General features: G+C 42.9%; 2 protein-coding genes across 13 annotated transcripts in view; one reads left to right on the top strand and one right to left on the bottom strand.

Annotated features, from left to right (window-relative positions):
- HERC2 (E3 ubiquitin-protein ligase HERC2) overlaps positions 1-17,578 on the bottom strand; it is a 180,132-nt gene extending 162,554 nt beyond the window's left edge. For 5 of the 8 annotated variants that reach the window (XM_055073822.2, XM_055073825.2, XM_055073824.2 and 2 more), the window contains exons 1-7: positions 17,401-17,578; positions 16,549-16,839; positions 12,646-12,807; positions 10,668-10,884; positions 9,052-9,312; positions 3,237-3,422; positions 750-855 (exon numbers count right to left, since the gene is read on the bottom strand). In XM_055073822.2, coding sequence (XP_054929797.1) covers positions 750-855; positions 3,237-3,422; positions 9,052-9,312; positions 10,668-10,884; positions 12,646-12,807; positions 16,549-16,839; positions 17,401-17,419 — 1,242 coding nt within the window. In that variant the 5' untranslated portion in view covers positions 17,420-17,578. The remainder of the gene's footprint in view (positions 1-749; positions 856-3,236; positions 3,423-9,051; positions 9,313-10,667; positions 10,885-12,645; positions 12,808-16,548; positions 16,840-17,400) is intronic. The other 3 variants (XM_055073827.2, XM_055073828.2, XM_050183007.3) reach the window with 1 other exon arrangement.
- Positions 17,579-17,960: 382 nt separating this feature from the next.
- Positions 17,961-27,683, top strand: part of Taf1 (TATA-box binding protein associated factor 1) — a 71,336-nt gene continuing 61,613 nt past the window's right edge. For 4 of the 5 annotated variants that reach the window (XM_050183031.2, XM_055073821.1, XM_055073819.1 and 1 more), the window contains exons 1-8: positions 17,961-18,145; positions 18,709-18,820; positions 18,987-19,134; positions 19,535-19,648; positions 20,643-20,717; positions 22,953-23,239; positions 23,723-23,938; positions 25,392-25,571. In XM_050183031.2, the coding sequence (XP_050038988.2) occupies positions 17,976-18,145; positions 18,709-18,820; positions 18,987-19,134; positions 19,535-19,648; positions 20,643-20,717; positions 22,953-23,239; positions 23,723-23,938; positions 25,392-25,571 (1,302 nt within the window). In that variant the 5' untranslated portion in view covers positions 17,961-17,975. The remainder of the gene's footprint in view (positions 18,146-18,708; positions 18,821-18,986; positions 19,135-19,534; positions 19,649-20,642; positions 20,718-22,952; positions 23,240-23,722; positions 23,939-25,391; positions 25,572-27,683) is intronic. The other variant, XM_055073820.1, reaches the window with a different exon arrangement.

Below are 27,683 nucleotides of genomic sequence, written 5' to 3'. Positions count from 1 at the left end.
CAGAGTAGTTCGGGAATTGCAGAATATCAAATGCAATGGACTACATGAGGGACAACATGTAATGGTCCACTGGCCGAAATAGAGAGTCGCAAAAAAGGTTGTCGAGGTAAATTTTGTAGGTTTTATCCTATTCCACTTGCAAAAATTGGAAGCAAGTTACTTTGTTTTCCCTGTAATAAAATTATGAGCATGTTAGAGTCCGGGATGCTTTAGAATCACATAAAGATGATATTCAATGTAAGCACCCGCATTATGCACCCATACTTAATAAGAGGGCATTTTTGAAACTAGGAAAGAAAAACCAAATTTGTGTAAACCTAATGTGGCAAGGAAATATTTAAGACAGATTTGCATGATGTGCACAATGAGTCTTTATTTTGTATAACTTTGTCAGCACTACACAACACATTCCTTCATTGTCAGTTCCACTGCCCTCAGATGGCTATGAAGGGGCAAGGTGTACAGATGTCAAAAGGCACCATTTTAGCTCCTAATGATGATTGTCAACCGGTGCCATCACTTCAAAATATTTCAAAAGTGAAACCACCACTTGGTATACGAAATAAACCACTAAATACCTCGGAACTTGAGTGTAATGAGAAGTCAATGTGATGTGATCAAATTCACAAGAGGAAAGGCTTCCTGCCATGTGAGAGTTTTTATTGTAAATCACTTCACAGAGGTATCGTACAGGGGAACAGGCAGGCTCATGGCACCAGTGACAAACATAGAGAGCTTGAGCAACTTACATTTTCATATGAACACTTCTCCATCTGCTTTGGCCTAGAGCAGCTAATGCTTTGAAATCGCTGCAATAGTGTCACCAGGGGCACACAGGTGCCATGGGAAACAGTCCTGAAAGGAAACATGCGAAATATTAAAGCTAAACATAACCAAAACTCAACTAGGTGTTGCTTTTTAATGAAATACTGATCCCATTTGCACATCGTGTGAAAATTGGATCCAGGTGACTGTAAACCTGCTTATAAAGCAACAAGTTCATTACATTTGAAGCTGACAGCAAAACACACACACAAAAAAATAATGCTGAGAGTTGACAGCACTGACTTCTCCAGTACAATCAACACAGCAATTACCGTATTTATTCAAATCTAGACCATTAGTTTTTTTTTTTTTTTCATACAATAATATACCAAACTCTAGGGTTGGCTTAGATTCGAGGATTTTTGAAAAACGCGTTGGTTTGCAATTGAAAGTGGTAAATATGGTGCATAGCTAGCACCATCTAGAAAAGTCGGTATCGCAGCCACTACTAGCCAACTGAAACTGAAGTACACATGCGACGTCGCCATATTGACCTGTGTCATATCGGCGTGCAGCGTGGCGTTATCGTAATGGCACTAAACAGGCGATGCCACAAACGAAAAGCTGTGCTAGCCACAGAGGCACTGTCAAATGTTAAAGCCGGGCGGGACTTCAGCATCGATGAGAAAATCGTCCGTCGTTGGAGGCGGCAACGGGAGGCGCTTTTTGCGTGTGCCGCAACAAAGAGATGACAGCGATAAGGAAGATAAGCGTGCGATAACAGAGGATCTGTTCACCGAAATCGCGCCTTGTTTAGACGGGTATGCGCCGTGCCGCACTGTCTATGCATGCGTGGACGCACAGACACAAGCTTGCGCGCATCCGCAAGCGTACAGCCCGCACCACACGTACGCTTGTGGACGCACGCAAGCTAGCGTCCATGCATCTAAGCATGCATAGACAGTGCGGCACAGCTTGTATGCGTCAAAATGCAGTGCGATCTCGGTTAACAGCTGCTCTCTGTTATCGCGCACTTGGGCTGCCTCGCGTTGGCACACCTGGCTATGTTGCTACGGCACAGTACATTCAGCTCTCAGTGAAGCAGATTTATATCATGCAAGAAAGCGCTCAATCTTTCCTTTTTGTGCTGATCTAACAGCTCTAAAAATATAACAATTATTTTTATAGATATCGAAGCATTTTGAAACACTGTCAATAACAAAGTACGAAGTCGCGTCTTTCAAGGCGTCTGTGAATGAGCCCAGTGAGCGCGTGCTGTCGCACATATTTGTGGATGAAAACCACCATACCTCACGAAACACGGCAGGCGCAAGGTGCGTAGACGCGAGCTTGCGTGCGTCCACAAACGTACGTATGGTCTCAGCTTACGAGGCTAGCAGCAATCATGACGTGGAATGAGCTCGGCATGTTCATATTATATAACTGATGTTTTCATTTTGTGAACGCTGTCCTCACTTTTTTGTTCGGCTTACATTCAAAGTAAGCTTTTTTATTTTTTCTGGCTTCGGACATTCGGGGGCCAGCTTAGAATCGGGTCCGGCCTTGGTTTGAGTAAATACGGTAGCTAAAGTACACAGTAGTGTACTTAGATAACAGCAAATGTAGACATGCTGCCATGTGGTAAGAATTCATGCACACTGGTGCAGCCACACAATCTTTAAGTGAAGACTTCATTCAGCACAAATGCACAGCCTATGTCAAGTGTGTTTGTCAGGAGACTACCAGTAGATACATGCAGAAGCTCCTGCAGGCATCCATTTTGTTACTCTTGATGGGAAGAAGGCACAGCTTTTTCATTAACTAGTAATCCTCGGTATCATTACAGCAGGTATGTGGTATTAAAACCCACTTTACTGTAAGTACGTCCAATCACAAAGCTCATTAGTCAAGTTGACTTTTAAAAATCATATTACTCGAAGATGGTTGTTCTAGAAAAGGGACTTGCAGCCAGCAGCTCAGAGGCTGGATTTTTCTGATGAGACAATGTTACGTGCCGTGCAACACACCCAAGAAATGATCCCTCCTTGCTTGCCTTATTAAGCGCACTTGGCATAATAGGTTTCAAATGTTTACAATACTGAGTCACATACGATAACATAAACAAATTGTTACATTCTTATATTACTCTGTGTCAGTGTTCTCTTCTTTATATGCCTCACTCCCTGGTTACAGCGTGCCAACCCAAAAGGTTGCCAAACAAAGTGCTGGACTGGTCCCTGGATATACACACTGCCTGAAGCCTGCAGTACCACCACCTAAGGTTTCAAATGTTTAAGTGTTTTGGCACAATGAAATGAAATATACAAGAGGGGCACCATGACACAAGTGCTAGCCGTCAAATCCCACTTTCAGTATTTTTAGTCTTTTTGAACTAAAATATATCGCCATACCAACTCACTCAGTTGTCTGTGTCTGTGACGCTAAAATTGTTCACTACCCTCAGCACTCACCTGTTGTCCAGCTCGTACTTCCCACTGTCCCACAGCTGCAAGAGCAAGAGGACACCGCTGAGCAGCCGACCCAGTGTGCCCTGCTGAATGCACAGCTCCAGCAGCAGTGACAGTGCCAGCTGCTGGTCAGGCACAGGCACCTGGCTGCAGCCACGCGAGTGCTGCCCCACACCGACATTGATGTCCCTGCGTGGTGCACAAGAATGGCATGTGATCACATGACTGGAGCATCCTCCACCAACAGTTTTGTGGGAAACAAGGGACTCAGCGGAAAGCTTTAGGCAATATGTGTACAACTTAGTGGAATACCAGGTCAGAGCAGCCCTCAGAAAATTCGTTATAAATATTGTCTTTCTATTGGCCTTTTGTTGCTAGCAATATACTTTCGGTTGAGATACAATTGAGTGTGATGCATAACTTTAACAAGGGTGTGAAAAGCAATGTCGTGCTGGGTTCAGCTGAACCATGTGGATCACTTATTGCATTCTGTGGCTGTGTCCTTTAAACTGTCAGTGCAGAGAATTTTACTGTTGCAAAGTTTCTTAAACTGTACTTCCCTTCCCCAAAATGTGTCACACAACCAAGGAGCATTCTAGCACATTTTAGTTTGAAGAAAGCTTCATCAGGTCACATCCAGCACTACCCTATTGTGCTTTTTCCCACGAATTCCATCAAAATATTCATGTGTATTAGTTATATTATTAATGAGTTAAACTACTAAGAAAGACTGACAGTTGGTGAAGTCAGAGAGAATGTAGACAAATTGCAGGATTGCAAATACTCAAATTGTGAGCTGACTGTTCTTAATGATGTGCACACTCTTAGAAGTCATAGTAGTGGACGTTGTACATACTAACAAGCAACAGTTAATTGATTATTAAAGCTTTATGTTGCTTATCTTCAGAGAGAGAGAGAGAGAGAGATAGCAAAGAGAGGAAAGGCAGGGAGGTCAACCAAACAAGCGTCCGGTTTGCTACCCTACACTGGGGGTGAGGGAAAGGGGGAATAGAAAGAAGAGGAAGGACTGTGTGTACAGTGAAGCACCGTGACACCAAAGTGGAGTTCCATAGCTGGTGATCTGCATTTATAACATCTGGGATGACCAAAGGGCCAGTGGTCATTGCACGAATACGAGGCTGCGGGTGAGCTATGGGGCTTACTCGAGACTTGCAAGCATTTAATTAAGAGCACCCAGCACTTGCACTGCACTTCACGCTGACAGAGTATGCAACTTGCTGAAAGGAAGACGAAGGGTATTTATGAGGGACCGATTCATCACAACCGCTTGCCGGTCTTGTTCACACAATTTATCGAGAGTCGGCGCTGTGGACTATACTGATGTGCGCTGTATCCTTTGATGTGCCTGTGGCTCCGGCTGCGGCATCGGCTGTGGCTTCAGCTGTGGCCCCGGCGGTTGCTACGGCTGTGGCGGGGGCTGTCGCTTTGGTAACGCGGGCAGTATCTTCAAATTTATGTATTTCCTGCCAGCAAGAACCCTTCGTGAGATGTGAACTGTGAGAATATTACGCCATGGAGCTCACGTAAGCTAACAAAGCTGCATGACGGCCACTGTCAGTTCAACCACTGAGCACAACTCTTGGTGGACAATAACCCATGACTTTATTGCACTCAGTAAACCATATTGTTACAATGAGGAGAAGAAGAGAATGACAACCGTCCTGAAGATGACGAAAAGTGGACACAGCCTGACTGGGCTCTCTCCCGTCTCAGCGAATGTTTGCTCTTTGTAAATATATTGTAAATAGTTCTATACGCACATTTGGTGGAAGTGCGGGGTACCCATCTTCTTCGCAATGGAGCTCCGCAGTGGACATCACATCCAGCTTGTGACAATGCCTCCTAGGGACGACACGTAGTCTACGCCTGCATCGACACCGTCAGCTACCCAGACCCAGTACTTTGCCCTTCCACATCTGCATGACCCTGGCACATTCTCCGGTCTCGATGGCATGGACGTAGAAGAATGACTGAGCATGTATGAACGTGTCAGCAAGGGGAACAGGTGGGATCTGGCCTGATTGTTAGCCAATGTTATTTTATGAAACGCGGATGAGTGCTACTCGCACTCAAAGTGCTACCGAGTCATATGTCTCCTATATGCAAGATATCCTTGCCCTCTGTCACAAAATCGACACGTCCATGGCAAAGCCCCCCAAAGTAGGACATATCCTCGCAGGCATTGCAGATGGCGCATTTAATCTCCTGGTTTTTAACATTTCTACTGTCGACACCATCATAAAGGAATGCGGCCGCTTCGAGCTAGCGAAGAACCGGCGTGTCGCCAATTGATTTTCCCACGTGCCGAATACCACCGTAACATCCTCTTGCATCAACCAAGTCAGCCCACCACCCTCATGCGACAATGTGACTGGCATTGTGCGTCACAAACTTGAAGCTGCGTTCTCTGCTTTGCCCCAGCAGACACCCTGGGACAACTCTGTGACAACAATATCCTCGATCCAGTCCGTGGTCCACCAGGAAGTCACTAACCTGGACTTTCCCACAGCTTGCTCTGTTAATCGCCCTGACGCCAGTATGACTCCTCCTATGACCACGCTCTACCACAGCCTGCTCTATCCTTCCCGTTATCGAAATTTATCCGAATGGCGCACACTGACAAGCCAATCTGTTTCTGCTACAGCCGAATTGGTCACGTTTCCCATCACTGCTATGTTGTTGGATGCCTACGCCCCAAAACACCTTTTGGTATCCCTCCACTTCGCCCCAAAGCGCTTCACCCCACCGCTTCCTTGGCACTTACGACACCTCTAGTGCTGGCCACCATTACGCTCGCTCACCCTCACCACAACGTAATCAGCCACGTCTGCCTCAATTTTGCTGCTCTACTTCGCTGCCATACTCAAGGCCCACCCTGCGGAAAACTAGACGATGAGGCACCTCGATGTGGTGCTGCACTGTCCTATTTGCCGCAATATCCTCCACTGGCGCTATTAACAAGGCACAACCTCCTAGATATTCAAGTAGATGGCACACCTGTAATAGCACTGATCAATACCAGTGCACACATTTCCATTACGAGCGTTCACTTTCGCCATCATCTAAAAAAAATTCGCACACCTGCTATCACTCGGGTCGTGCCCGTCGCCGACAGCAGAATGGTTGCTGTAGTAGGAATATGTACCGCCCGCGTAAGCACTGCTGGTCGCCATACTGTCGTCCTTTTCACCGTGCTTGCCCACTGCCCCCATGACCTGATACTTAGCCTAGACTTTCTCTCTGATCATTCTACGCTCATAAATTGTTCCGCAAGTACTGTCTGCCTTGACCTGCCTCTCCTCTCCAATCCTCCTGCTCCACCCAAGATTTGTCTGAGTCTGACTGATTTTGTTCATGTGCCGCCGCAAGTCCTGACGTACATCGAACTGTCACCTTCGCTGCCAGTTCCAGATATTGATTACATCGCTGCACCAGTTACTGCAGTTGTTCTCACGCACAATGTCACCGTCCCTCATACTGCACTAACTGCCACCAACAACCGTACTTGCCTTTCCGTGGTAATTTTGGCTTCACAAAGCGAGTGCTACCAACGCGAATATCCCTGGCCATGATCAGTGCTTTACCATATCGCTGCGTTGAGACTTTTGCCATCGACGACTCCTGTGAGCCTTGCAAGTCTGCCAGTTCTAACGAGGATATTGCAAAAATGAATGCCCCGGAACTCTTGCCTGGCGACGCTGAAGCTCTCCATAACTTATTGCATCTTTATAGACACATTTCTGTCCTAAATGACCATCCCTTGGGCCAGACATTTCTTGTCAAAACCGTATCCACACCGGAGATGCTCAGCCAATACATCGACAACCCTTCCTAGTTTCAGCGCTGGGGTGCCAAGTCATCAAGGCAGAAGTGGACAAGATGCTAACAAAAGATATCGTTGAGCCATCATCAACTCCCTGGGCATCACCTGTCATGTTATTGAAAAAGAAAGATGGCACATGGCAATTCTGCATTGACTATCTGCACCTCAATTGCATCACAAAGAAGGATGTCTATCCACTACCCCAAACAGATGACGCCCTTGATTGTCTCTATGGTGCCCAGTACTTTTCATCCATCGACCTACGGTCCGGGTATTGGCAAATTGCTGTGGATGATCTCGATCATGAAAAGACAGCCTTTACAACACCGGACAGACTTCATCAATTTAAGGTTATGCTCTTTGGCTTATGTAGTGCTCCGGCCACCTTTGAGCGCATGATGGACTCTTTACATCAAGGGTTTAAATGGAGAACTTCTCTTTGCTACCTAAATGATGTTATAGTGTTCTCACCTACGTTTGGCGCACACATTGAGCGACTCTCAGCCATTATTGGTATTTTTCACAAGGCTGGCCTGCAGCTCAACTCCAAAAAATGCCATTTTGGCCACCGTCAGATAACTGTACTTGGACATCTGGTTGAGGCTTCTGGAATCCGACCTGACCTGGGAAAAATTCGCGCCGTCAAAGACTTCCCTGTGCTGCACCCAGCTAGAAATGTCCGCAGCTTCGTAGGACTTTGCTCTTACTTCCGCCGCTTTTTTAAAGATTTTGCAACCATAGCATGGCCTTTCACAGACCTCCTAAAAAAAGGTGTGCCTTTTTCACGGGGCTCCTCCCAAGCAGCTGCTTTCTCTTGTCTCATGACTTTACTCATCATCCCACCTGTCCTTGGCCACTTTGACGTTTAAGCCCCTTCTCAGGTGCAGTGCACACCGATGCAAGTGGCCACGGAATCGTTGCAGTCTTGGCATAAGTTCAGCACGGTCATGACCGGGTTATTGCATACACCAGCCGCCTATTGCCTTTTTCGGAGCGAAACCACTCCATTACCGAGAGACAGTGTCTGGCTCTTGTCTGGGTGGTTGCAAAATTCCCTCCCTACCTATATAGCCGGTCCTTTTGTGTTGTCACCGACCATCACGCTCTCTATTGGCTTTCGTCCTTAAAAGACCCCTCAGGGAGGCTTGGGAGGTGGGCTCTGTAGCTGCAGGGGCATTTCTATTCGGTCGTCTACAAATCAGGGGGCCAGCACACTGATGCTGACTGCTTGTCCCATTACCCCATAGACGCATCCAACGTTGACAACATGGACGCTTACGCCTGCGTTCTCTCTGCCAATTTTTGGCCATGGCCAATGAGCAACGCCGTGACACCACTTTGTGGACCCTCGTTCAGCGAGTTGAATCTGTGCCTACTGACCAGTCGTTACGGTGGTTCGTCCTCCAGAACGGCGTTTTGTACCACCGCAATTTTCACGTCGACTGTTATTCACTTCACTGTGTTGTACCTATATAAATATAAATAATATATAAAAATATAAAACAATATGAATAAAACAATATAAATAACATTATGTATAAGGGGGACTCAATAACAGCATGCCTGTCTGATAAATGCTCTAGTGGTGCAAGCAAGCTCAGATTTGCTGACGTCAGAACACGAATGAAAGATCTCTCAGCTGTCTCTTATCAGTCATATTTGGTGAAGTGTGTATTGTAATTCATCTGTACATACAAATTTGGCAAAATGTACACTAATGGACTCATTAACTAGTTGTCAAAATTTAACATTTTTATTATCCATGCACAGCTTGTTATGCACATTTAATTATTTGTATATTTGGTGACTGCACTGATCGTCTTGCAGCTGTATCCAATCTAGAACACTGGATCTTCCGTTACTTCGAATGGTACAAATGGCTATACAATGCCTTTAAAACTGAGAAACACTGCACTGTACATGCACAAAAAAAGGGGGGTGAAGATTGGTTAAATTCAAATTTGAATGCCATACCCAAGCACTACAGAGCGCAGGAATTTGTCGGCACGCTCAACCACTTCAAGCCAAACAGAGGAGACCGCCTCCTGGTGGAAAAGGGTGGCCTCGGGCATGGCTCGCAAGGCTTCTAGTGACTCCCGCAGCAGCTCCCCACAGAGCTCAGAGTCTTCTCCAGAGCGCCAAGCCCTTTTTAAGAAAGCAAAAGCGAAGCTGAGAGCAGCTCGGGAGCCCACACGAGCCAATGCTTGCATTGGTTGTTCCGATGGAAGCTTGGTCCTGCATGAACGACGTAAAACACTGAGTCATAATCAGCAGCAGCAATAGCAGCCCCGGTGGCAGCATGTTTAAAGTGCATTGCAGGATCTAAGGGTTCTCCCAGTAGTTTACGATTAGCTCAGACCTGTGTCAGCCAACCACATCTTATGCCTGCAAAGCTTCCTTATCTCATCAATCCATCTGTCTTGTGCCACCCTTAAATGATTCCCATTCTCTTGGCAAGCGATGGGTCACCTTTATAGACAGACAGTCACACAGTGAATATGGGTAGAATACAGTGAATAGATGTAGAAAATAACATCCGAGTTTACACCTGAGGATATTTAACAAAACTAACAGTTCCTTAAAAGGCTAACAGGACCTCAGACTATAAAATATCTCATTCGTCTGTAGAAGACTTAGGCTGCGCCACTGCAAGGAAATGACATTATTGCTTACCTCATTGCCAAGATATTCATATCTGGCAGACCTCCCAAAAAATCTTGCTTTTCAGTAAGACAGTTAATCACTTTTATAACAAGTAATGCCAGCGTGCAAGGTAGTTTACTTCCTAGTTTAATGAAAAAGCAAGCTTTTGAACTAAAGCTGCCTGATTTGCCATGACTGTTGGTCCTTCCATACAAAATAGCCTACCCTTAAGTTTTTATAAAAATTTACTGCTTTGTACGCTTTTATAACTTACAATGTTCCCAGAAGAATTATGGTAACAACTTCCAGTTGCTGCTCTCACTAGGATTCCCAGTTTTGCAACAAAAGTTGTTGCCACCTTAATGGGAGGTTAAAGGAACAGAAGTATACAATGAACAAAAGGCAGTAAGAACGCCCTTAAAGATGCATTACAAAGGATACAGCACAAAGATAATAAACAAAAAAATTAAATGAGATCTAGCAGCTGATTGCTGAAGCAGGACAAATTTTATCATTGAGAGAAGGACATTGCAGCGTACCATCTAATTACCTTACTAATAAAAAGTATGGCAGTACATAGTGCATAGAAGAAGTGTAACATAATCCATCTTACTTTGTCAGCTTGAACAACACAACATGATACTGTGCCTATGCTGTTCATCCTGTAATTTGTTTACACATTGGTGCACATATATACACATGTGCGTAAACAAGGTGAAGTTGTTAGTCAAAGCTTGTGTGTGCTTCTTTACGCTTCTAGTTCTCTACTTCTCGTGCTTCTTTTCTGGCTTTACCATCGTACAAACTAGCTCAATCTTCTCTCCTGGTATGTCTTGTGCTGCTTCATTACGGATAGTACCAAAATGAAAAAGAAATTTTATCATGCAAGAACAGCAGCGCTGCATAAGCTATGCAAGCAAAAGCCGTACACAAGATCTGAGACCAACCTGCGAATGTCAGGGCTCTGAGAAATGACATGGGAAGCCGAAGATTCAACGGGCAGCAAGGTCTTTCGGTGGCGCACCAGTGCAGTGTAGTACCGAGTGGCCACGGCAATTTGCTGCTTCAGTCTCACTGAAGATAGTGTGGATGCAGCTGCCTCCCAGTTGAGCTGATGCTGCTCACATACCAAGGTCTTGAGGCATGCTTTCAGTTGGTCAAGAGCTGTAATAGGAGCCATAAATTGAAAAAGGCTTCTATTCATTTGTTTATAACATATTTCCATGCTGTCAAAGTCCAGAGGACGATGATTTACGTAGGCCACATCAATTATTGCAGCCAGAAAAAGGAATAAAAAGAAGCAAGCAAATTTCATTACAAGCAACAGCCTTCAGTAAACAAACCGCATTCAATTGATGATGATGACGATTCACTGACTGCATATGTTACACGTTACAATCTTGTTAGGATACCTCTGTTACAAAGTGAACCTCAAAATGACACCCACTGCTAGGTACGAAAACATTTGAATGATGGTACAAATCCTATTTAGCATCTCATGGTCCCAGGTAAACTTTCACACAATTCAGCTCCTATGCACTTCCAGCAAATTAAGGTTATTGTCTTGTGTAACACTCATGCATAACAAAGGGCAATGGATGAAACCGAAAGCTTATGCTAAGAATGAGTTTAGAACTTTTACGTTGACAGGCTATATAAAACATTACACCAAATTTATTGCAGTGCAGACAGCATAGGTTAAATACAGCGATAGAGACAGGCAGGTGAGGGCAAACATTCTTTTTTTGCCACTCACAGAGCGTTCTACTGAACAGTGATCAATCCCAGACATCACATTTGGTTGAGATTATTAATAAATAGAAGCACTTCCATGATCAGGACAAGAATGATGATGATCTATAAAAGCTGCCTGGTGATGAACAATAAAGCTGCTGAAGACAGTTTATATTCAGGAAATAGGTTTATTATCATTCAAACACAGTGACATAATAAAGTAAAATGTGTTGATGCTAGAATTGCAAATGTAAGAAAACTCAATATATCTACACTCTTTAGTGGCACTTGTGGTATACCAATAGCGGTGTGCGGTGGCACATCTCAGAAATAATTTGCGATTTTCTCCTGGCTGCATGTTAAATGCCTGGCAGTGGCAACCACTCTCACACTGAAATTGGACGGCAAAAATGGGTGTGTAGGCTTTAATGCACATTAAAATGTAAGGCAAGTTCATAAGAAAAGCAAATTAAACCTCTCATAGTTAAAAATTATTGTGTTCACATTAATGTGATGCATTTTTGTTTTTCTCTCTCTGCAGTTATCCCCAGCTTGAACTCATTTTCTCAAGCTCTTAATATAATGAGATTTTCTTCCTTTAAACTTTCGCCCTTCGAAATGTGGCAACTAAGAACTAGGTGACAGAATATTGTTGGAAAGCCAACCTTGATGTTAGAGGAAGAGTACACATTTGTATGCATGGGATTGGGCACAGGTCCACAGGAAGCGAATGCGATAAGAAGTTCTCATGGAAAGAGGCAGTAGTAGAGAACTGTCCACCGGCCTTATCCTTCCCTTGGTTAATATATAATCACATGCAGACATGCAACTTTTGCACTGGTGCTCTTGGCTGCACTAAGCCCTAGCACCACGAAAACCTATGTGCACATCATCACATCCTGATTCCCTACTGTAAAGGCACTCTCCTGGCCTCAAGCTGTTATGAATGTCCTGTAAACATAGGCTCAACAGTGGTCAAGATGCCCAGCTGTTGGCCAGGATCATACCCAAGCGTGACGAGTAACACTTTCAGGTCTGCGACCTGTCTCATCAGATGAACCGCAGACTAACAGCAGGGGCCTCAGCATCCTTTTTTTCTTAGATAATTTATGCCGAAAAACATTCACAATCGCATTTTTCGATACACATGCATAACAAATTCCACCACAAAAGCAAAAACACAGCGCTTACAAGGTTGAGGGCCCCATGCCCAGACATCGATAAGTGACTTGGACGTGACCACACAGCTTTTCTCCTGATCGGAGGCCTCCCTCTCAACTGGTGGAATGCATGAGGGGCACGGACAGCCGAGGCTGCCAGTCTGTGGTCCACAAGTACACCACGCAGCTCGTTCTACAGCATGGAAACAGGAAAAAAGAAAATGGAAGTAAATACAGGAAATATCCACTCTGAGCAAGAGCCAACAGCTGAATTCACACAGATTAATGCCACTGTTTCTTCTGCTTGAACTTCTCTTCAATCCTTACATTAATGATGATGCTTTATGAGGGAAATAAATAAAAATAGTAAACAAAGCTCATCATGAAGCTTCAGCTCACTATGGAGCAGAAAAAAAAGAAGGGAAACTCTCCAAACAGAGACGAAATTTCGCTACTGGTTGGCTTCAGTCTGAAGGTTTGGTGCTGTGTCTTTTCAGCATTTCACTGAAAATTTGAATTTTTTAAGAATCTACAATTAAATAACCTTGGCCAACAATAGCCACTGTTTTACAAGACGTTGCTTTGGAAATTAAAAAGGTGATTACACCGTCTACCATTATCATATATACAAACCCTCTGCACTCAGTAAATCATTTACTGCTCTATAAGTGACACCTGCCAGTCTAGCTAGACTTAGAAGCTCATCCTGAGCGTCCCTTTATAAGGTTGTAAGCAAAAATATCCAATGAGGAGGTAAAAAGTGAAAGTCAATGGATTTGCTATGGGTTTCTATAAATGCTGTGAATTTACTCTTATCTTTCCGAGTAAGAGCTCATACGTACGTATACCCAACTTTGGAGAGTGAAAGTAAAGCTCAAACACATTTACACCGGTTACAGCAGTGAGCAAGATCGTTCCCTTGCTGTAATACCAATGAAAATGTAGTACTAATGTAGTAATAATTTCCATGGCCAAGAACAATGCAGGATCAAGATGGTATGTTGGGCCAGTTGGTTAGGATTCATTGTAAGGTTCGTAACAGCGCAACACAAGACATGGACAAAAGAAAGGTAAAAAACAACACAGAGCTTCCGAGTAAGAGCTCATACCTTTGTATACCCAACTTTAGAGAGTGAAAGTAAAGCCCGAACACGTTTACACAGGTTACAGCAATGAGCAAGATCGTTCCCTTGCTGTAATACCAATGAAAATGTAGTACTAATGTAATACTAATTTCCATGGCCAAGAACAAAGCAGGATCAAGACGGCAAGTTGGGCCAGTTGGTTATAATCCAATGTAAGGTTCGTAACAGCGCAACACAAGACACGGACAAAAGAAAGGTAAGAAACGACGACACGGCGTCATGTCGTTGTTTTAAGCTCAATTTTGTTTGTGTGTGGTGTTGCACTGTTATGAACCTTACAATGAACAATGTAGGATCCTGTCAATAAAAATATGAAGCCTCATGCAATGCACATTAACAAAACACCCAGTGGCAACTAAACAGGCACAGCTTAAAGACAGACCCCACACACTTATTTACCTGCCACTGCACTATGCCTAGCCTCTTCAACCGCTGTGAGTTAAGTATGTGGAACCACAATTATGCTCGGCCTTTAGCTCTTCCTGTGCCATCCAAGTATAACAAGCTGTCCTAATCAGAATTTTAGTCCCAATAATATAAATATTAAAGAGAAGGAATAAGAGAAAGTATGCTACCATCAGTTAGGTCATGCCAGAGGCAGTCTTTACTCTCTTGAGTGAAGCCGGAGGAAGCAGTCATGCAGTCTCAGCAGAGTGGATTCTCAGCGTAGCAGGAGCAGTGCGCCTAAGCGATAAGTTTTTGCCTTCTTGTTTGCACATTCGGTTCCTAGAGGATTTACCTTAAACAAATAGTCTAGAATATTTTTTTTTTCCACACTTTAAGGATTTTCTCCCTTTTGTTAAGCATAGATAAGGAATGAATTCTTTTTTTCTCTCAAGTAGCGTTATTTTTCACAAAGGCTTTAGTAAAAGATAATGGCTTGAAGGAGGAGCCTTAGCGTGCTTTGTATGGAATGCATATGTCTCTACCCTTTGGATGAAACACTGCTTGAGTTGGTAAATGAGGCAAAGGGCCAGAATTTTGTCTGTAGGATGTGTGTGCTAGGCTCACGGCTGGACCATCTAGAGTAGGAGAAAGATAAGCTAGGGAAGCGGGTTATGAAGCTAGAAAGCAAACTCAGCAATGAGCAGAAGCAGAGAAAGGTTGTTGAAGATAAGCTAGCCAAAGTAGAACAAGAGTTGAAGGCCCCGATTCCACAAAGGAATGGTGGACACTTTGATTACAGCGCTGCAATGAAGGCTAGTGCCGAAGTGGGAAATGGGCAAGAAACCAACACCACCTCGTCAATAAGCAGTGATAGACACATCAGTGATAGCCGCAAGGGGACTACTACTGAGGTGGCGAAAGCAGAAACTGACAACAAAGCGAAGGGCAGGGAAGGAGGAGAGGGTATTGTAGCTTCATGCAGAAATTCCAAGGGCAAGGAGGAGAAATAATGACAATTTGCCTTTGTTGGTTATTCGAACATGCGAAGGACGGAAACGATGACAAGGGAGAAAGTAGGTGGAGTGCAAATGAGTGCGCTTCCGGGGAAACCGCTCAAGGAAGTCATGGCAAAGGCCAAGTGGGACACGTGTGGGACACAATGAAGGAGTGTTACCTTGTGGTGAAAATTGGAGGAGTAATTGACATACTGCAGGAGAAACGAGGGGGGGGGGGGGAGCGTTAAGAAGCAAATAGCTAAACAGGTAAATGAACTCAGGAAAGTTTCTGAGGATGTGTAGATCACAGTGGGCTTCTTTGATTATGCAATCCCAGACTGTCCACAAACCAGCCATGGATTCCAGTCTGACCAGCCCCAACAGAAGGGCACGTCAGTCACGTGATCCAGCTGTCAGGAACTGTCTGAGGTTTTACTCGAAAGCACCGTGACTGGAAGTCGTTCACCTGGCTGCCATCATCTGCTCGTAGCTACTTGTAGGTAGCACTACTACTCAGTGGACTCATTATCGTGGCCTCCAAGATGATGCAGCCTTGGAGGCCATGTCGCTGACATAACCATAACGCTTGCATAGTGGAATCACGGCCTGAGCAGACAGAACGTGCTCACAAAGCACAGTTTACGTCACGCTCTCACTCTTCATGTCATTTAACTACTGTATTAAGCTCTTTCACTGCCTGTGAAATTTAAGCAGAACTCCCATATGAACGCAAGTGAAATCACAATTGTACCGTGTCGCTGTTCACATGCAGAAAGCACCCGCTGATATCTTTAAAGCTTAACTGGTAAGTGATTAACTGGTCAGCAGTCAAGATAACTAAGCAAGATATGATTAGAGTATTGGTGGAAAAAAAGCTGGGAAGAGATTGATAGAGCCGGAGTCATTGCAAGCATATGTGGTGCACAATGTAGTGAGGGTGGTTTTAAAATATGAAAGCTAAGATCAAGATCAGATAGGCAAAAAGCTGGACAGCGATAGAAGTAGTAAAGCCAGATTACATCAGGCAGGCTAGTTGACAATGTGTCCCCGCCCTGTGTCAAAGGGGACGCCAACAAACACCGTCGTCATCATCAACCAATTACACAGGTGGTAAAAGAGTTATCAGCTATGCAGGGAGGTCCCCCGAGTGTCCTAAGCTACAGACTTCAACACAAAGGGCCTGATGTTAAAAATATGTAAATCTTGATAGCAGAATAGTTGACAAATAAAATTTATAATATTTATAGGCCATGTGCACTTGCATATGTCGCAATCTTCAGCTTTCATGATTTTCCAGCTTCTCCATGTATCTACTTAGCCATAGATGACATGCAGAAATTTGAGAGAGTGATCACTCTAGGGTGCATTCTATGGCTGGCAAGAAATAAATAAAAAAAAAGTCCTTACCTCGTCCTTGTGACAGTGCATCGTTGGTGACTGCCTGCAGCTCACCATCTTTGACTAGCTCATTCCAGGACTGTGCAAGTCCTTCATAGGAGAAGATGCACTGCACATAATACGAAGAAGGAGAGAGAAATGCTATACATGAGTCTGTACAATATTTTGTAAAGTGAACAGGAAAAAAAAAAAAAAAAGGCTGAATGAAATGCAGCTTCACCTGAAGGTCCCTGGCAAGCCATTTGCTGTCCAGGCGTTGTACAGGCTTGACTGTAAACTTAGGCTGGTTTTGCATGTTAACTATGAAGAAGAATGAATACAAAAACAATTACAATTGAAGTCACTGCGTCAAAACAAAAATTGAAAATTTAATGAACGAATCATGCTGCGCAAATACTACGTGACCGCTGAGATACGTCATATGCCGTAAGGCTGGAAGTCACCCTTCAACCTTCCATTTTAGCGACGCCGTCAGCAATTAAACGTAAGAGTAGTGATGCTATGTTGTGTTAATATCTCGTTCACGTGTAACAATATTTTCGTTTTTTAACTGAAATCAAAGAGGGACCGCGAAATTAGTTTCCATTTACACATTCGGCGTGAACTTTACCCCAACGGATCAAATTTTTTCGTTCACAGACTTGCCGGTAGTTGATTGCCTGCTAGTTGAACACACACTCCTAATTAAAGAGTCTGTTATATTTTTACTTTCAGGTTAAAAGAACAGCAAAGATAACTACCAGATGATCCGACATGTGATATTGCGCCGCCTTACCTTCGGCAAAAAACGTTGCTAAGGCAAGAGTGAAGAAACTAATCGATTTCGGGGAGTCAATCAGCTGTGCGGAAAGCGTCACTTACATGGAGCTAAGGATGCCATTTTGCCGTCCTAATCGCTCCTGCCCCGGGCGTTTCATACTATATGCTTTAGCTTCGGATGATTCCGACGCTGAAGAAGTCACCAGCAGCAATGATATGGGATGAGACGGCTTTCAACACGAAGACTTCTGAAAGTATGTACATCCACCATGAACTCCCAGCGGTTTCTCACGAGCAAAATAAAACAGAAAACTACTGGCTACAAATGGATAATAATGGATTGAATGAACTAAAGATTACAAGTAAGAGACGGTAAATCCCGACGCGAACTAAATCTTCCAGATTGTTAAACCATGTGTTCTATAAATTTATAGAAGCTTTAGCTTAACGTTTAGTTTCTAAGCTAACCTAACGAGGCGAACGAGTTCACAGTTAGCTGTAGGTAACGTGCAAGGTAAAGAAAGAAAGTAGGCAAGAATCTATATATTTTAATATCTCTATTTGTGTTTGTTTTGATCAGAAATGTAAGGGAAGCATTAATGCATCTATTCAGCTTTCTTTTTTTTTAATAGACAGCAAACGTACAGCGTTTCACTTCCACTGAAGTCGTACTAACAATGACATCAAAACCGTCAGGGAGCGACACCGGCGAGAAATTTGTAAGCCTAAACATAATAATTCGACAATCATTACGGTGTAATGGAGTGCAGACTGTGCTGGCGCTTTCTGTCTCATCCGCGCTTGCGGGTACAATTGTCGTAGTTTTCGCGGAGAAATGCCGTGAACAGTAAGCTAAGATTTACGTGCTCACGTTGAAAATAAATTAGTTCTGAGCTATCCTTTTGCATACGTTACTTGATCAGCTCCAGTACAGAGGTGATCTGTCGGCTCGGTTGTAATCGCGGCGAACATCGTGCGGAGAACACCGTTTATTTGGTCTCCGTTCATTGCGTAGAATCTGTGTGTGCTAATTATTTAGTGGAAACACTGACATTGGCACTTCTCCGCTGAGAATAATGGCAGTGAAACTGAAGCTTCATATTTAACTATGTAAACACGCGCACATGTAAACAAACCGCGGTCTCGCGAATAGCAACGGGATCCAAGGTAAAACCGACCAATTCGTTTTTTTTTTTTTTTTCTCTAGGTAGTTTCGGTCAGTCAAAAATTGGCATATGACAGTAATAGACTTGAACATTCTCGACACACCATTTATGTTGAAAGTTTCGGCATTAAACAGGCACTTTCCGATCGCCGCTCCGTTACACATTCGGCAGGTTTGAGTGCGCAGTTTATTACCACGACACCGCGTATTTACTGTATAACTCGTAATATTTCATTGCTTTGTAGATCGAAAGCCATGGACAGCGACGAAGATGGTGAGCCAGATATGGTCTTGACAGGATTTTTGTTTGGAAACATCGATGAGCACGGTCGACTCGAAAATGACTTTCTTGATCCGGTGAGAGTCCCGCCCTTGACTACCGTATGTCGGCACAACAGTTTCCAAAATTTATTGCAAACACAACCGCGCGTGATACATGTGTTGCAAATACGCTGGTATTGAGCATGCTTAGGAACTGCAGTGCCTGTTTGTGGACTCGAACTCAGAGAGGGCTCTGTTGCAGGAATCAAAGCGAAACCTTCACCAGCTCAACCATCTGGGCATCGGTAGTATGTGGAAAGAGATCACCGAGGATGCGGAGGCTGACAGTTCTCTAGATGGACATGACGCTAACGACGATGAAAACGAGGGCTCGACACATAGCGATGAAGGTGGCTGTAATGCATTTATATTTCCTACTTTGTAAGCAGCCAAAACATGGAAAAAAGCTGAGTGATGTGACAGGAATCAAACAGGCTTCCTTAACTGAGCGGTTACAGTCTTGTCATAGTGCACACCACCTTATATGAACTAATATGATTACTGACGTAGTAGTTCTGCGGAAACCCGCAAGGTGGAGAGAAGTAATGAATAAAGGGAAACTGTAGTACAGCCACATGCAAAAGTTATTTTCATAATGGGCTCGTTTTTGCAGTTTCTTGCCTGACTAGTCTGTTTGGTGCACTGTGACGAAGCATTTGCTCTGCCACTTTTCTGAAATTTAAATTGCCTGTGTACATAAGGCTGCCTGTCTCATTGTTCGTGACATTTCTTTTGCTGGCTCTTTTGCAGAATATTCGAAAAAATTGCCCTCATCGGTAGACTACTTCGATTTTGAAGAACTTGCAGATGATGATGGTGACGAAAAGGAAGAGACCCAGGCAGTTTCTGATGTACCAGCAGCAAGTAAGAGATAGTAGAGCTGTAGGATTACATTTTAAAAATGCCATTGCATAGAATATGAATGAAAGATATTACAGCTACCTCATTACATTAATGCCCTGCTTTTGTATACTTTTTGATGAAGGTATCTAGGAAAGCTCATTCACTCTCTGGCAATTGAGGGAGTGTATGCACTCTCTTCCTTCTTACCACACAAAATATGCATAAATCTGATTTGTATACTGAGTAAAAAGTTGTCATTTTGAAATAACTTTCAGCATACTATTGTAACCAAAATACTACAAGGTGCATAGTCTGCACTGTAGTAGGGCGTCCATAGAGTGCGGGCAGACAGCCTGTACTTCAGGGTTGCTGTCTGCTCTCATACGTACAACTAACACAGTAATTTACTGTTTTGTAGGCTGTGGACCAGACTGCATGGAAATCTTGAACTTCTGTAGAGCCTGGTTCCTATACATTTTGGCTCCGCTAGTGCATTCGTCTTTTACAGCTCATGGAAAATATGCAGTTGTGAGCAGTGTGAGAGAGAAGAACTCTGAATCCATATTTAAGCAACAATTACTATGTAGTATGCATCAGAATTCAAGAATCATAGAAAAGTTTGTGTCATTGAACACGTTTTGCCACTGTGGCCTCTTGAAGGAAAGGTAGGTGTTCCTTTAATTTGCTCAAGGGGTACTGTACATAGATTACTCACAAACACAGTCAGAAATCAATAACTACATTTGTTCTCAACCTAAGCACGTCTCATTGTTTAGTAGTATTTGCTTATCATTATGCATTTAATTCATACCTGAGCTTTCTTGCTTGAATTGTTATGCATGTTTATCATGCATAGTAGTGATATCACTTGCTTACAATGCTATAAGACAATTATTTCAACACATGCTGTTATTTTGGTAGACGAAGAAGACATGTTACTGTGCAATTCTCTTGTTCAATCTATTTCATTAGTACATGTGTGTAAACATGCTTCTGCTGCGACGTCTTTCTTTAGGCCCTGATCTGGCTGAAGAAAGTGACAGTTTCGAGGGTGCATTCCACCAAATGCTGTATGGTTGTCGTAGTCAAGGTATTAATCCTGTGGTCTTGCACTGAATTGCACTTGCCTCAACATTTGCACACGACGTTTGCACACAACGAAGACCTTTATGGCCTGATGCACTGCACAATGTCTACATCTTTATGCATTTGGTGTTGCATGAGTGAGCCTGTGGTTGGTCATCTTGAATTTGTCAAGAGTCCTCCTATGCACTATATTCATGGTTGCGTTGTATTCAAGCCAGTACACACCTGTCTTGCTTTGGAAGCGAAGGCTTGCCTGACATGCAGTAGCTGAGCTTATGAATGTTAAACAAGGCAACCATGAAATTACTTAGCTGCACACTACAAGATCATGTTTTAAGAAGTGAATTGTGAACTAGCTTGTTGGCCCACCATGTGTATCTTGTGTGCATGTCATCCTTGTTCACTTTTCTGCAGCGTAAAATGTCTTTTCTTTCATGCTTTCTAAAGCCACATTTGTTTCTAATCATGTTTCTGCACTGAACAGTCCTATGTGTCACTTCATTGCACACAGTTTCTCTTTCTCATGCACAGCGTATTGGAAGTTTGGCAAGCGTGTGACACTTTCATACTGCGCTGTTTCTGCAGAGACAGAAGACAGGAAGGAAAGAGGGTGACAAACTTGCATTTAAGAAGTGGCATTCTTTAACTAACTAATCAATGGGCAAATACAAAATTTTTTTTTTTAATTGATAAGTAGCATGCGGTGTTTGCATGTATTTCAGCAGCTTTGTCATGTTCCAGTTCCGTTTGTAATAAAACCTGGTTTCTTTTAGTTCAAAGCCGCAGAAGGTGTGCCGATACGCATCTGCTGTTATCAAAACAGCAACAGCATGTAGGGACTCCAAAAAAGTTTTGATGCCACGTGAAAGAGGCACTGACAGCAGAAATTAAGCTTAGACTAGTAAATTATGCTTTTAAAAATCATGAATATATCAGTTTTATTTAGGGCAAAACTTGATAAGCCAAATATGGTGCAAAAACAGAGGATGAGTGGTGATGCCTTGAAATTCTCACATCAGCTATAAGCTACATCATAGGTTTTGGCGGCCACTGCTCCGGGCTAGGTAATTGTTTATAGATACAAATAAAGGATTATGTTGAATTCTAAGGTAAACACAGGCTCAATCTGGCACATTTGACCGAAATATGCAAGAATACTATTAAGTTTCTGGCGTCGCATTGTCCCGTTGAGATGGCGAAGAATTGTACTGCGGCACAATTTCACAAAAATAACTCTTCATTGGACGAACCAGTGCCCACAAAAATAAGTTACACTTGCGCAGAACAATAGTGATGATCAAATGCATGGATCATAGAAATCTGATGTATAGGTCAGAAGCGTCAAAGGTTCCAATGTAATTGCTCGGTCTCTTGTACCTTCCAGAAAGTACAACACTTTCGTAACGCATACAACCTGATTGCACAAGGTTCGGCTACTACATAGTCAACAGCTAGAACCAGTGATAAGATTAGATAAACTTCTGATAGAGAAACTTGCGCCTTGCGCTGAGTGATACCATTTTAATAGAGATTGGCCGGTGAAAAATGTTTATCGATACACAGACAATTTATATGCGTGCCCATAATGACATTGTCGACATGAGTTTTTAAGTGAAATATTTCAAAAGGGAAAGTTTGATCTTTAAGGTTTAAGCATAACTTAAGGTTCACACATGGACTCAGTTAGTGTGGTTGCACTCTGGTGGCCTATAGGCAGACAACACGATAGAAAAATGAGCAGTTTATCTGGAAACAAAGCTTGTTGCAAATGGTTTTATGGCAGTCACAGACTTTTGTCTCGGTTATGTGGCATGTAACCAAAGTGTAGAATTACTAGAGGAGGAGATGATGTTCTTATGGTGGACCATACAAGAGACGGGCCCCAGCTTGTGCAGCTAGAACTTCGTCTTCATGTGAACCATAACCGGTGCTGCCATTAGTTGAGAATATATGCAGTGCAGGGAAGTGCACTTGCAAATTAGGAAAAGGGTCTATTGGTAAGGAGAAGGAGCCTCTCTTTTTCTGAGCATGAAACAGGAGAAGTTGTGAGGAGGATGCCTGCTGTTCTCAGGCTTTTTGTGACCGTGGGGAAAGTATAAAGTGCATAATTATTATAAGTGCAGTATGAATATGTCGTCAATGTACCAACTGGCCATAGCTTCCTCAACCACCCCCCCCCCGTAAAAAATTCTTTACTGGTAACAGAGACACTAAGAAGCATTTCTCTTTTAATGCACAGAGTCTAACAATGAGAGCGAGGCAAAAATGGAAGAGGGGGAAGCCACTAAGGAAGGGTCCCAAGATGCAGAGTTGATGCCACCACCACCAGCTCCGGCACCTTTGCCAGGCTCACAGCTAGCTGAGAAAAGTACCAAGGGAACTGAGGACGTCAAGGAACAAGCTGAGGACGATGAGGCATCGGCAGCACGAAAACGCAACCTTGACACCCCACTGGCAGCCATGTTGCCATCCAAGTATGCAGACTTGGATGTCACTGAACTCTTCCCAGAGTTTCGGCCTGGCCAAGTGAGTTCCTAGGTAACCAGTGACTGGCCTGCGATATGTGGTGTCTGTATTGTCTGAACATCAATTTTTGCTTGCGTTATTTGGGACACACTTTGTGCACTATTTTGCTTGTAGTCTTCTAGGATGTAATTGTAGCGAAATCGTCTTAGTTTTAATGCCAAAGAGGTGCAAAACACATTAAAGTAGTCTTAAAGGTTAGCTTGCACGAGCTGCTGCAGTGCGTATTGAAGTACAAGCCATATTGAGAAACTGTGCTGTTTGTTTTAAAGTACTGTTTGAGGAGTGGATGCTGCTGCCATGATGAAAATGGGGGGTGCCTCATGATAAGTAGCATTGTGACATTGACATTATTAGATCAGTGACTGCATTGTATTCTTGTCATCGTCATGTACACATGGCAGTGTTAACATAGGTTTTTGGTTTGAGCCAGCACACTTGATGCGTGCGGTTAGCTAAAATTAGGTCACTGACTTTTATTTACAGGTGCTGCGTTTCTCGCGGCTGTTCGGCCCAGGCAAGCCATCAAGCTTACCACAGATCTGGCGGGGAGTTCGTAAAAGAAAGAAGAAGAAGCAAGGTCCATTTGCTGACATAGGTGGAGCAATGCAGGATGCAGGAGGTGGCCGTGCAGAGGAGTTTGAGTGGCACTTAGACGTTGCCTCGCCTCCACCTCCAGATATGTGTGCGCCAGATGACGAGGTTAGAAAACTAGTGCTTAATAGAAATTAGAAGTTTACTTGGCTATGGCACAATTATCATGCTATTGAGTTTGCAAGTTATGTTCTGCTTGCTCATGTCTTTTTTTGCACTTGGCAGAGTATGAGAACAATAAATGTAAAGTGCCCAGAGGCTAATGCAGTGAGAGCTCAATAATTCAAAGCTAATTAATTTGAACTTTTGTGCTGGTTGAGCCAGCCATTATGATGCTTTCAAGCTGCATAGAATTGAATTTAGGAAACAACTAATTCATTCTAATGTGATTTAGCTACTGATAACTAAAGCTATATTATGTCATATGTCTTGGGATGGATGTTTTCCTGGCACATGGCACAGCTTATGCTGAGTAGTCTTTACAAGCAACAGCGTTCATGTCAGACTGTCTTGAGGAAAAACAAAGCTTTAGCATTAAAGTGGGTGTTGGCAGTCCATCAATCATGGTCACTATTTAGTTACAATCACTGCACTTTCAGAGTGGTTCCATCATTGGTCTCTTACCCCATCATTTCTTGACTTTCCACAGCAGCAGGTGTATTATCTGAAGAAAGATGTAGCAAATGTATTATCTATTACAAGCTTGATATATTGGTGATAAGCAAAATTACTTTTAAATGGACGCTAGTGAGCTGCACAGGTAAATCATGGGTTTACAATATGAAAAAAGTCGTTCATATCATGGAAAAGGCTTGGTAAGCCAGAAAGGTTGCGAAAACAAAAGACAGGTGGTGACAAGGCCTTGGAAGTTCCCGCCCCAGGTTGCTGGGAAGTTATCAATTTTGATGGCATCTGTATGAGCTTCGTTAATCTTTTATTGGTAAAAATGGACTACATTGTATTTTAAAGGAGCCAGAGATAGGAACTTGAAGAGATTCGAGAACATTTACTGCTTCGCAACAGCCCAAATATGGGAAAATACTCTGAAGCTGGTGATGTCATATTGACGCACTGGCACCCAGGTTTCAGCACAAAATAAAAAAAATGGAAACTTGGCCTTCATTTTCTTTTTCTGGTCTGTGTGTGTGTTCAGTATATTGCAGCAAAATTAGCAAAAAATGGAGTTTTGAAAGGTTGCTTTATCAGTCTAAGCTAATTTTAATTTTGTCTTTAGTGTTCCTTTCTGAGATTTTTGCACGAGGGGTTTTACTGCTTGATGCAGTTGTGAACCTAGAGAAGCATCTTTGACAGGCCAGCTAGTGTTCAGATTTTTTTTTTAGCTAGTGCACAAAGGTTTGTTGTGTCTTACTCGTCCTTACTTGCTTCTTTGCACTGCATTTAGAAATAAGTGGTTAATTATTTGTAAGTCATTTGCATTGAACACATATTCTATTGCAGTTTGTTGAACTATTAAATTGATCCTGCTTAGGATTTTTAATGCCTTTGCTTTACTTTTGGCCTACAGCCCATATTTCAGGCATTAATAGATGTTGCTTTCCAGTTGCGATTGCTGCGGCCTGAGGAAGAGCAGTTATCAGGCAACAAGAACGAAGCATCACGATCATCTGATGTGTGTCCGCAAGTAGCAGACTGGAGATATGGACCTGCCCAGCTGTGGTATGACATGTATGGGATCCCAGAGACTGGAGACACATTTGATTATGGCTTCAAATGCATAGAAGTAAGTTTAGCTGATTTAACTGGTTCTTTCTTAGTTTAATAAGTTTAGCTACAGCTTCATCAATATGAACCTCAAAGATGTAAATGAAACAATGGCCATTTTCTTGCATATAATTTATGCATATCAGCTTGAACAAGGCATTTATGACCTGCAACAGTGGCTGAGCGGCTGTGGCGTTACACTGCTAGGCATGAGGTCGTGGGTTCGAGTCCCCCATTTCAATAGGAGCAAAATGCAAAAACGCTTGTGTATTGTGCATTGCGTGCACATTAAATAACCCTAGGTGGTCAAAATTAATCCATAGTCCACCACTACAGCATACCTCATAATCATATCATGGTTTTGGCATGTGAAATCCCAGAATTTAATTAATTAAGGTATATTTTGCAGCCTTGTGTTCATATTTTTTTTTTTTGTTGTTCCCTTGTGTATAGAACTGGATCGATTTAATTGAAAGCTTTTCTGTACACTGTGAAACATTTCCATTGAAATTTTTCTGCTAGCAACATAGAGCACCGTCTGAAATGACGAGTGAACTTTAACTACCGGAGGTTTGTCACCCACATCATTTGAGGTTTCTTTTGACTTGCCTCGACCTTTGCACTTAAAATTCTGTTGTGGCTAATAGCGTACTGCATCGTTGTTGGCGCAGACATGCACAGCTTTTAATTCATACTTATGCTTTGTATCTGCACAGTCAACAGCAGTCATGTGCAGTGGCGCTTATACTCGAACTTACAGAAAAAAAGAGAGAGAGATCCTGCACTACCTCTGGAAGAGCGAAGCAGTATTAGTGATAGCAAAATATAAAACAATTTCACGAAGAAAGATTACACCACCGAGAGACGCCAGATTCTTGGTGGGGCGAGAGGTCTCAGGCTGTGAAATTGAACTCTCTCCTACTAGAAGGTCTTGTATATACTCAGATAAGGCCATCACTTCAGTGAACAATTCTTCGAGGTCACACGAAGTTTAAAGTGCAACTGTGAATAAAGGTTAGGTTATATATATGTGTGTGGGGGGGGGGTGTTCGAAAACCTGGTCAGCCCCCCCCCCTTGGAAAAATTAAAACTTTCCGCCTATGATAGGGGCAATTTTGAGCTGAATTTTCAGATAATTTCGTGCTGCGAGCGAAATTTTGCCTGTAAAGCAGACTTAGCCACTAAACGTATAAATGGCGCGGGAAAGCCAGCCTCTCAGTAGCAAGGGGCACAGGTTTACGAATAGCGAGTGTGCCCTCTCTCTCTCTTTCTTTTTTCTTTTTACAATGCCACCCTCAATTTTGAGCTTATTGCTTGACAGCAAGTGCAATGAGTAATGACTGGCACAGGGTCAAATGCCTCCAAGTACACGGGCATTTGATGCAGTATAATAAGGCACAGCCTGGTAAGGACATCTAGTGGAAATTACCAAATTTTGCAAGTTAACTTGAGCCAAGTACACAGTGTTTTAGTATAAAGGCCTGCTAGTCTAGTTTTCTTACATTGGCAATGCAATTGCAATTTTTAAACATAACAAGTTAGTTAACCCAACTTGTTAATAAATGCATGTGCATATCATTATTTGATATTTGATTCGAAACTAAGTACTTGTATTCAATTCGTATTCGAAAAATTTTGATATTCACACAACTCTAAAAAATAGTAAATTATTACTTTCATTTGTGTTCCTTGAGGTGCTTCATTGAAATTTTACATAAGAATTCTCAAAAACTGGGAGTGATTATTACTCCTTTACATCCATTCAAAACATTAGTGATCAGGCTACAATTTTTGCTGTGACTACTGTGTCTTGAAATAAAATGTTAAAACAAACAAGCACTGAAAATTAAGCACATTTCTAGTGGTAATGAAAGAGGTAAGCCTTCGTCACTTTGTACCTTGGCCAGGAAAAAATATGCAGTGGGCGAGGATTTACTTTCAGGCTAATTGGTTCATGATTACATGAAAACAGCACTACCAGGCAGGACAAAACAAGAAGTCTTTGTGCTCCCTTCTTTTGCCCTTTCTGGTAGCTCTGCTTTCATCTAATGCAGTAGGCATTTGTAAAATTGATTGGCCAATCAGCATCCTGAGACATGCATGTGTGTGAACGTCGTAAAATATGGGAGAC

This window comes from Dermacentor andersoni, chromosome 4 (genome assembly GCF_023375885.2).
Source record: "Dermacentor andersoni chromosome 4, qqDerAnde1_hic_scaffold, whole genome shotgun sequence".
Lineage (NCBI taxonomy): Eukaryota > Metazoa > Arthropoda > Arachnida > Ixodida > Ixodidae > Dermacentor > Dermacentor andersoni.
This window is presented reverse-complemented; position numbering and strand designations above follow the sequence as displayed.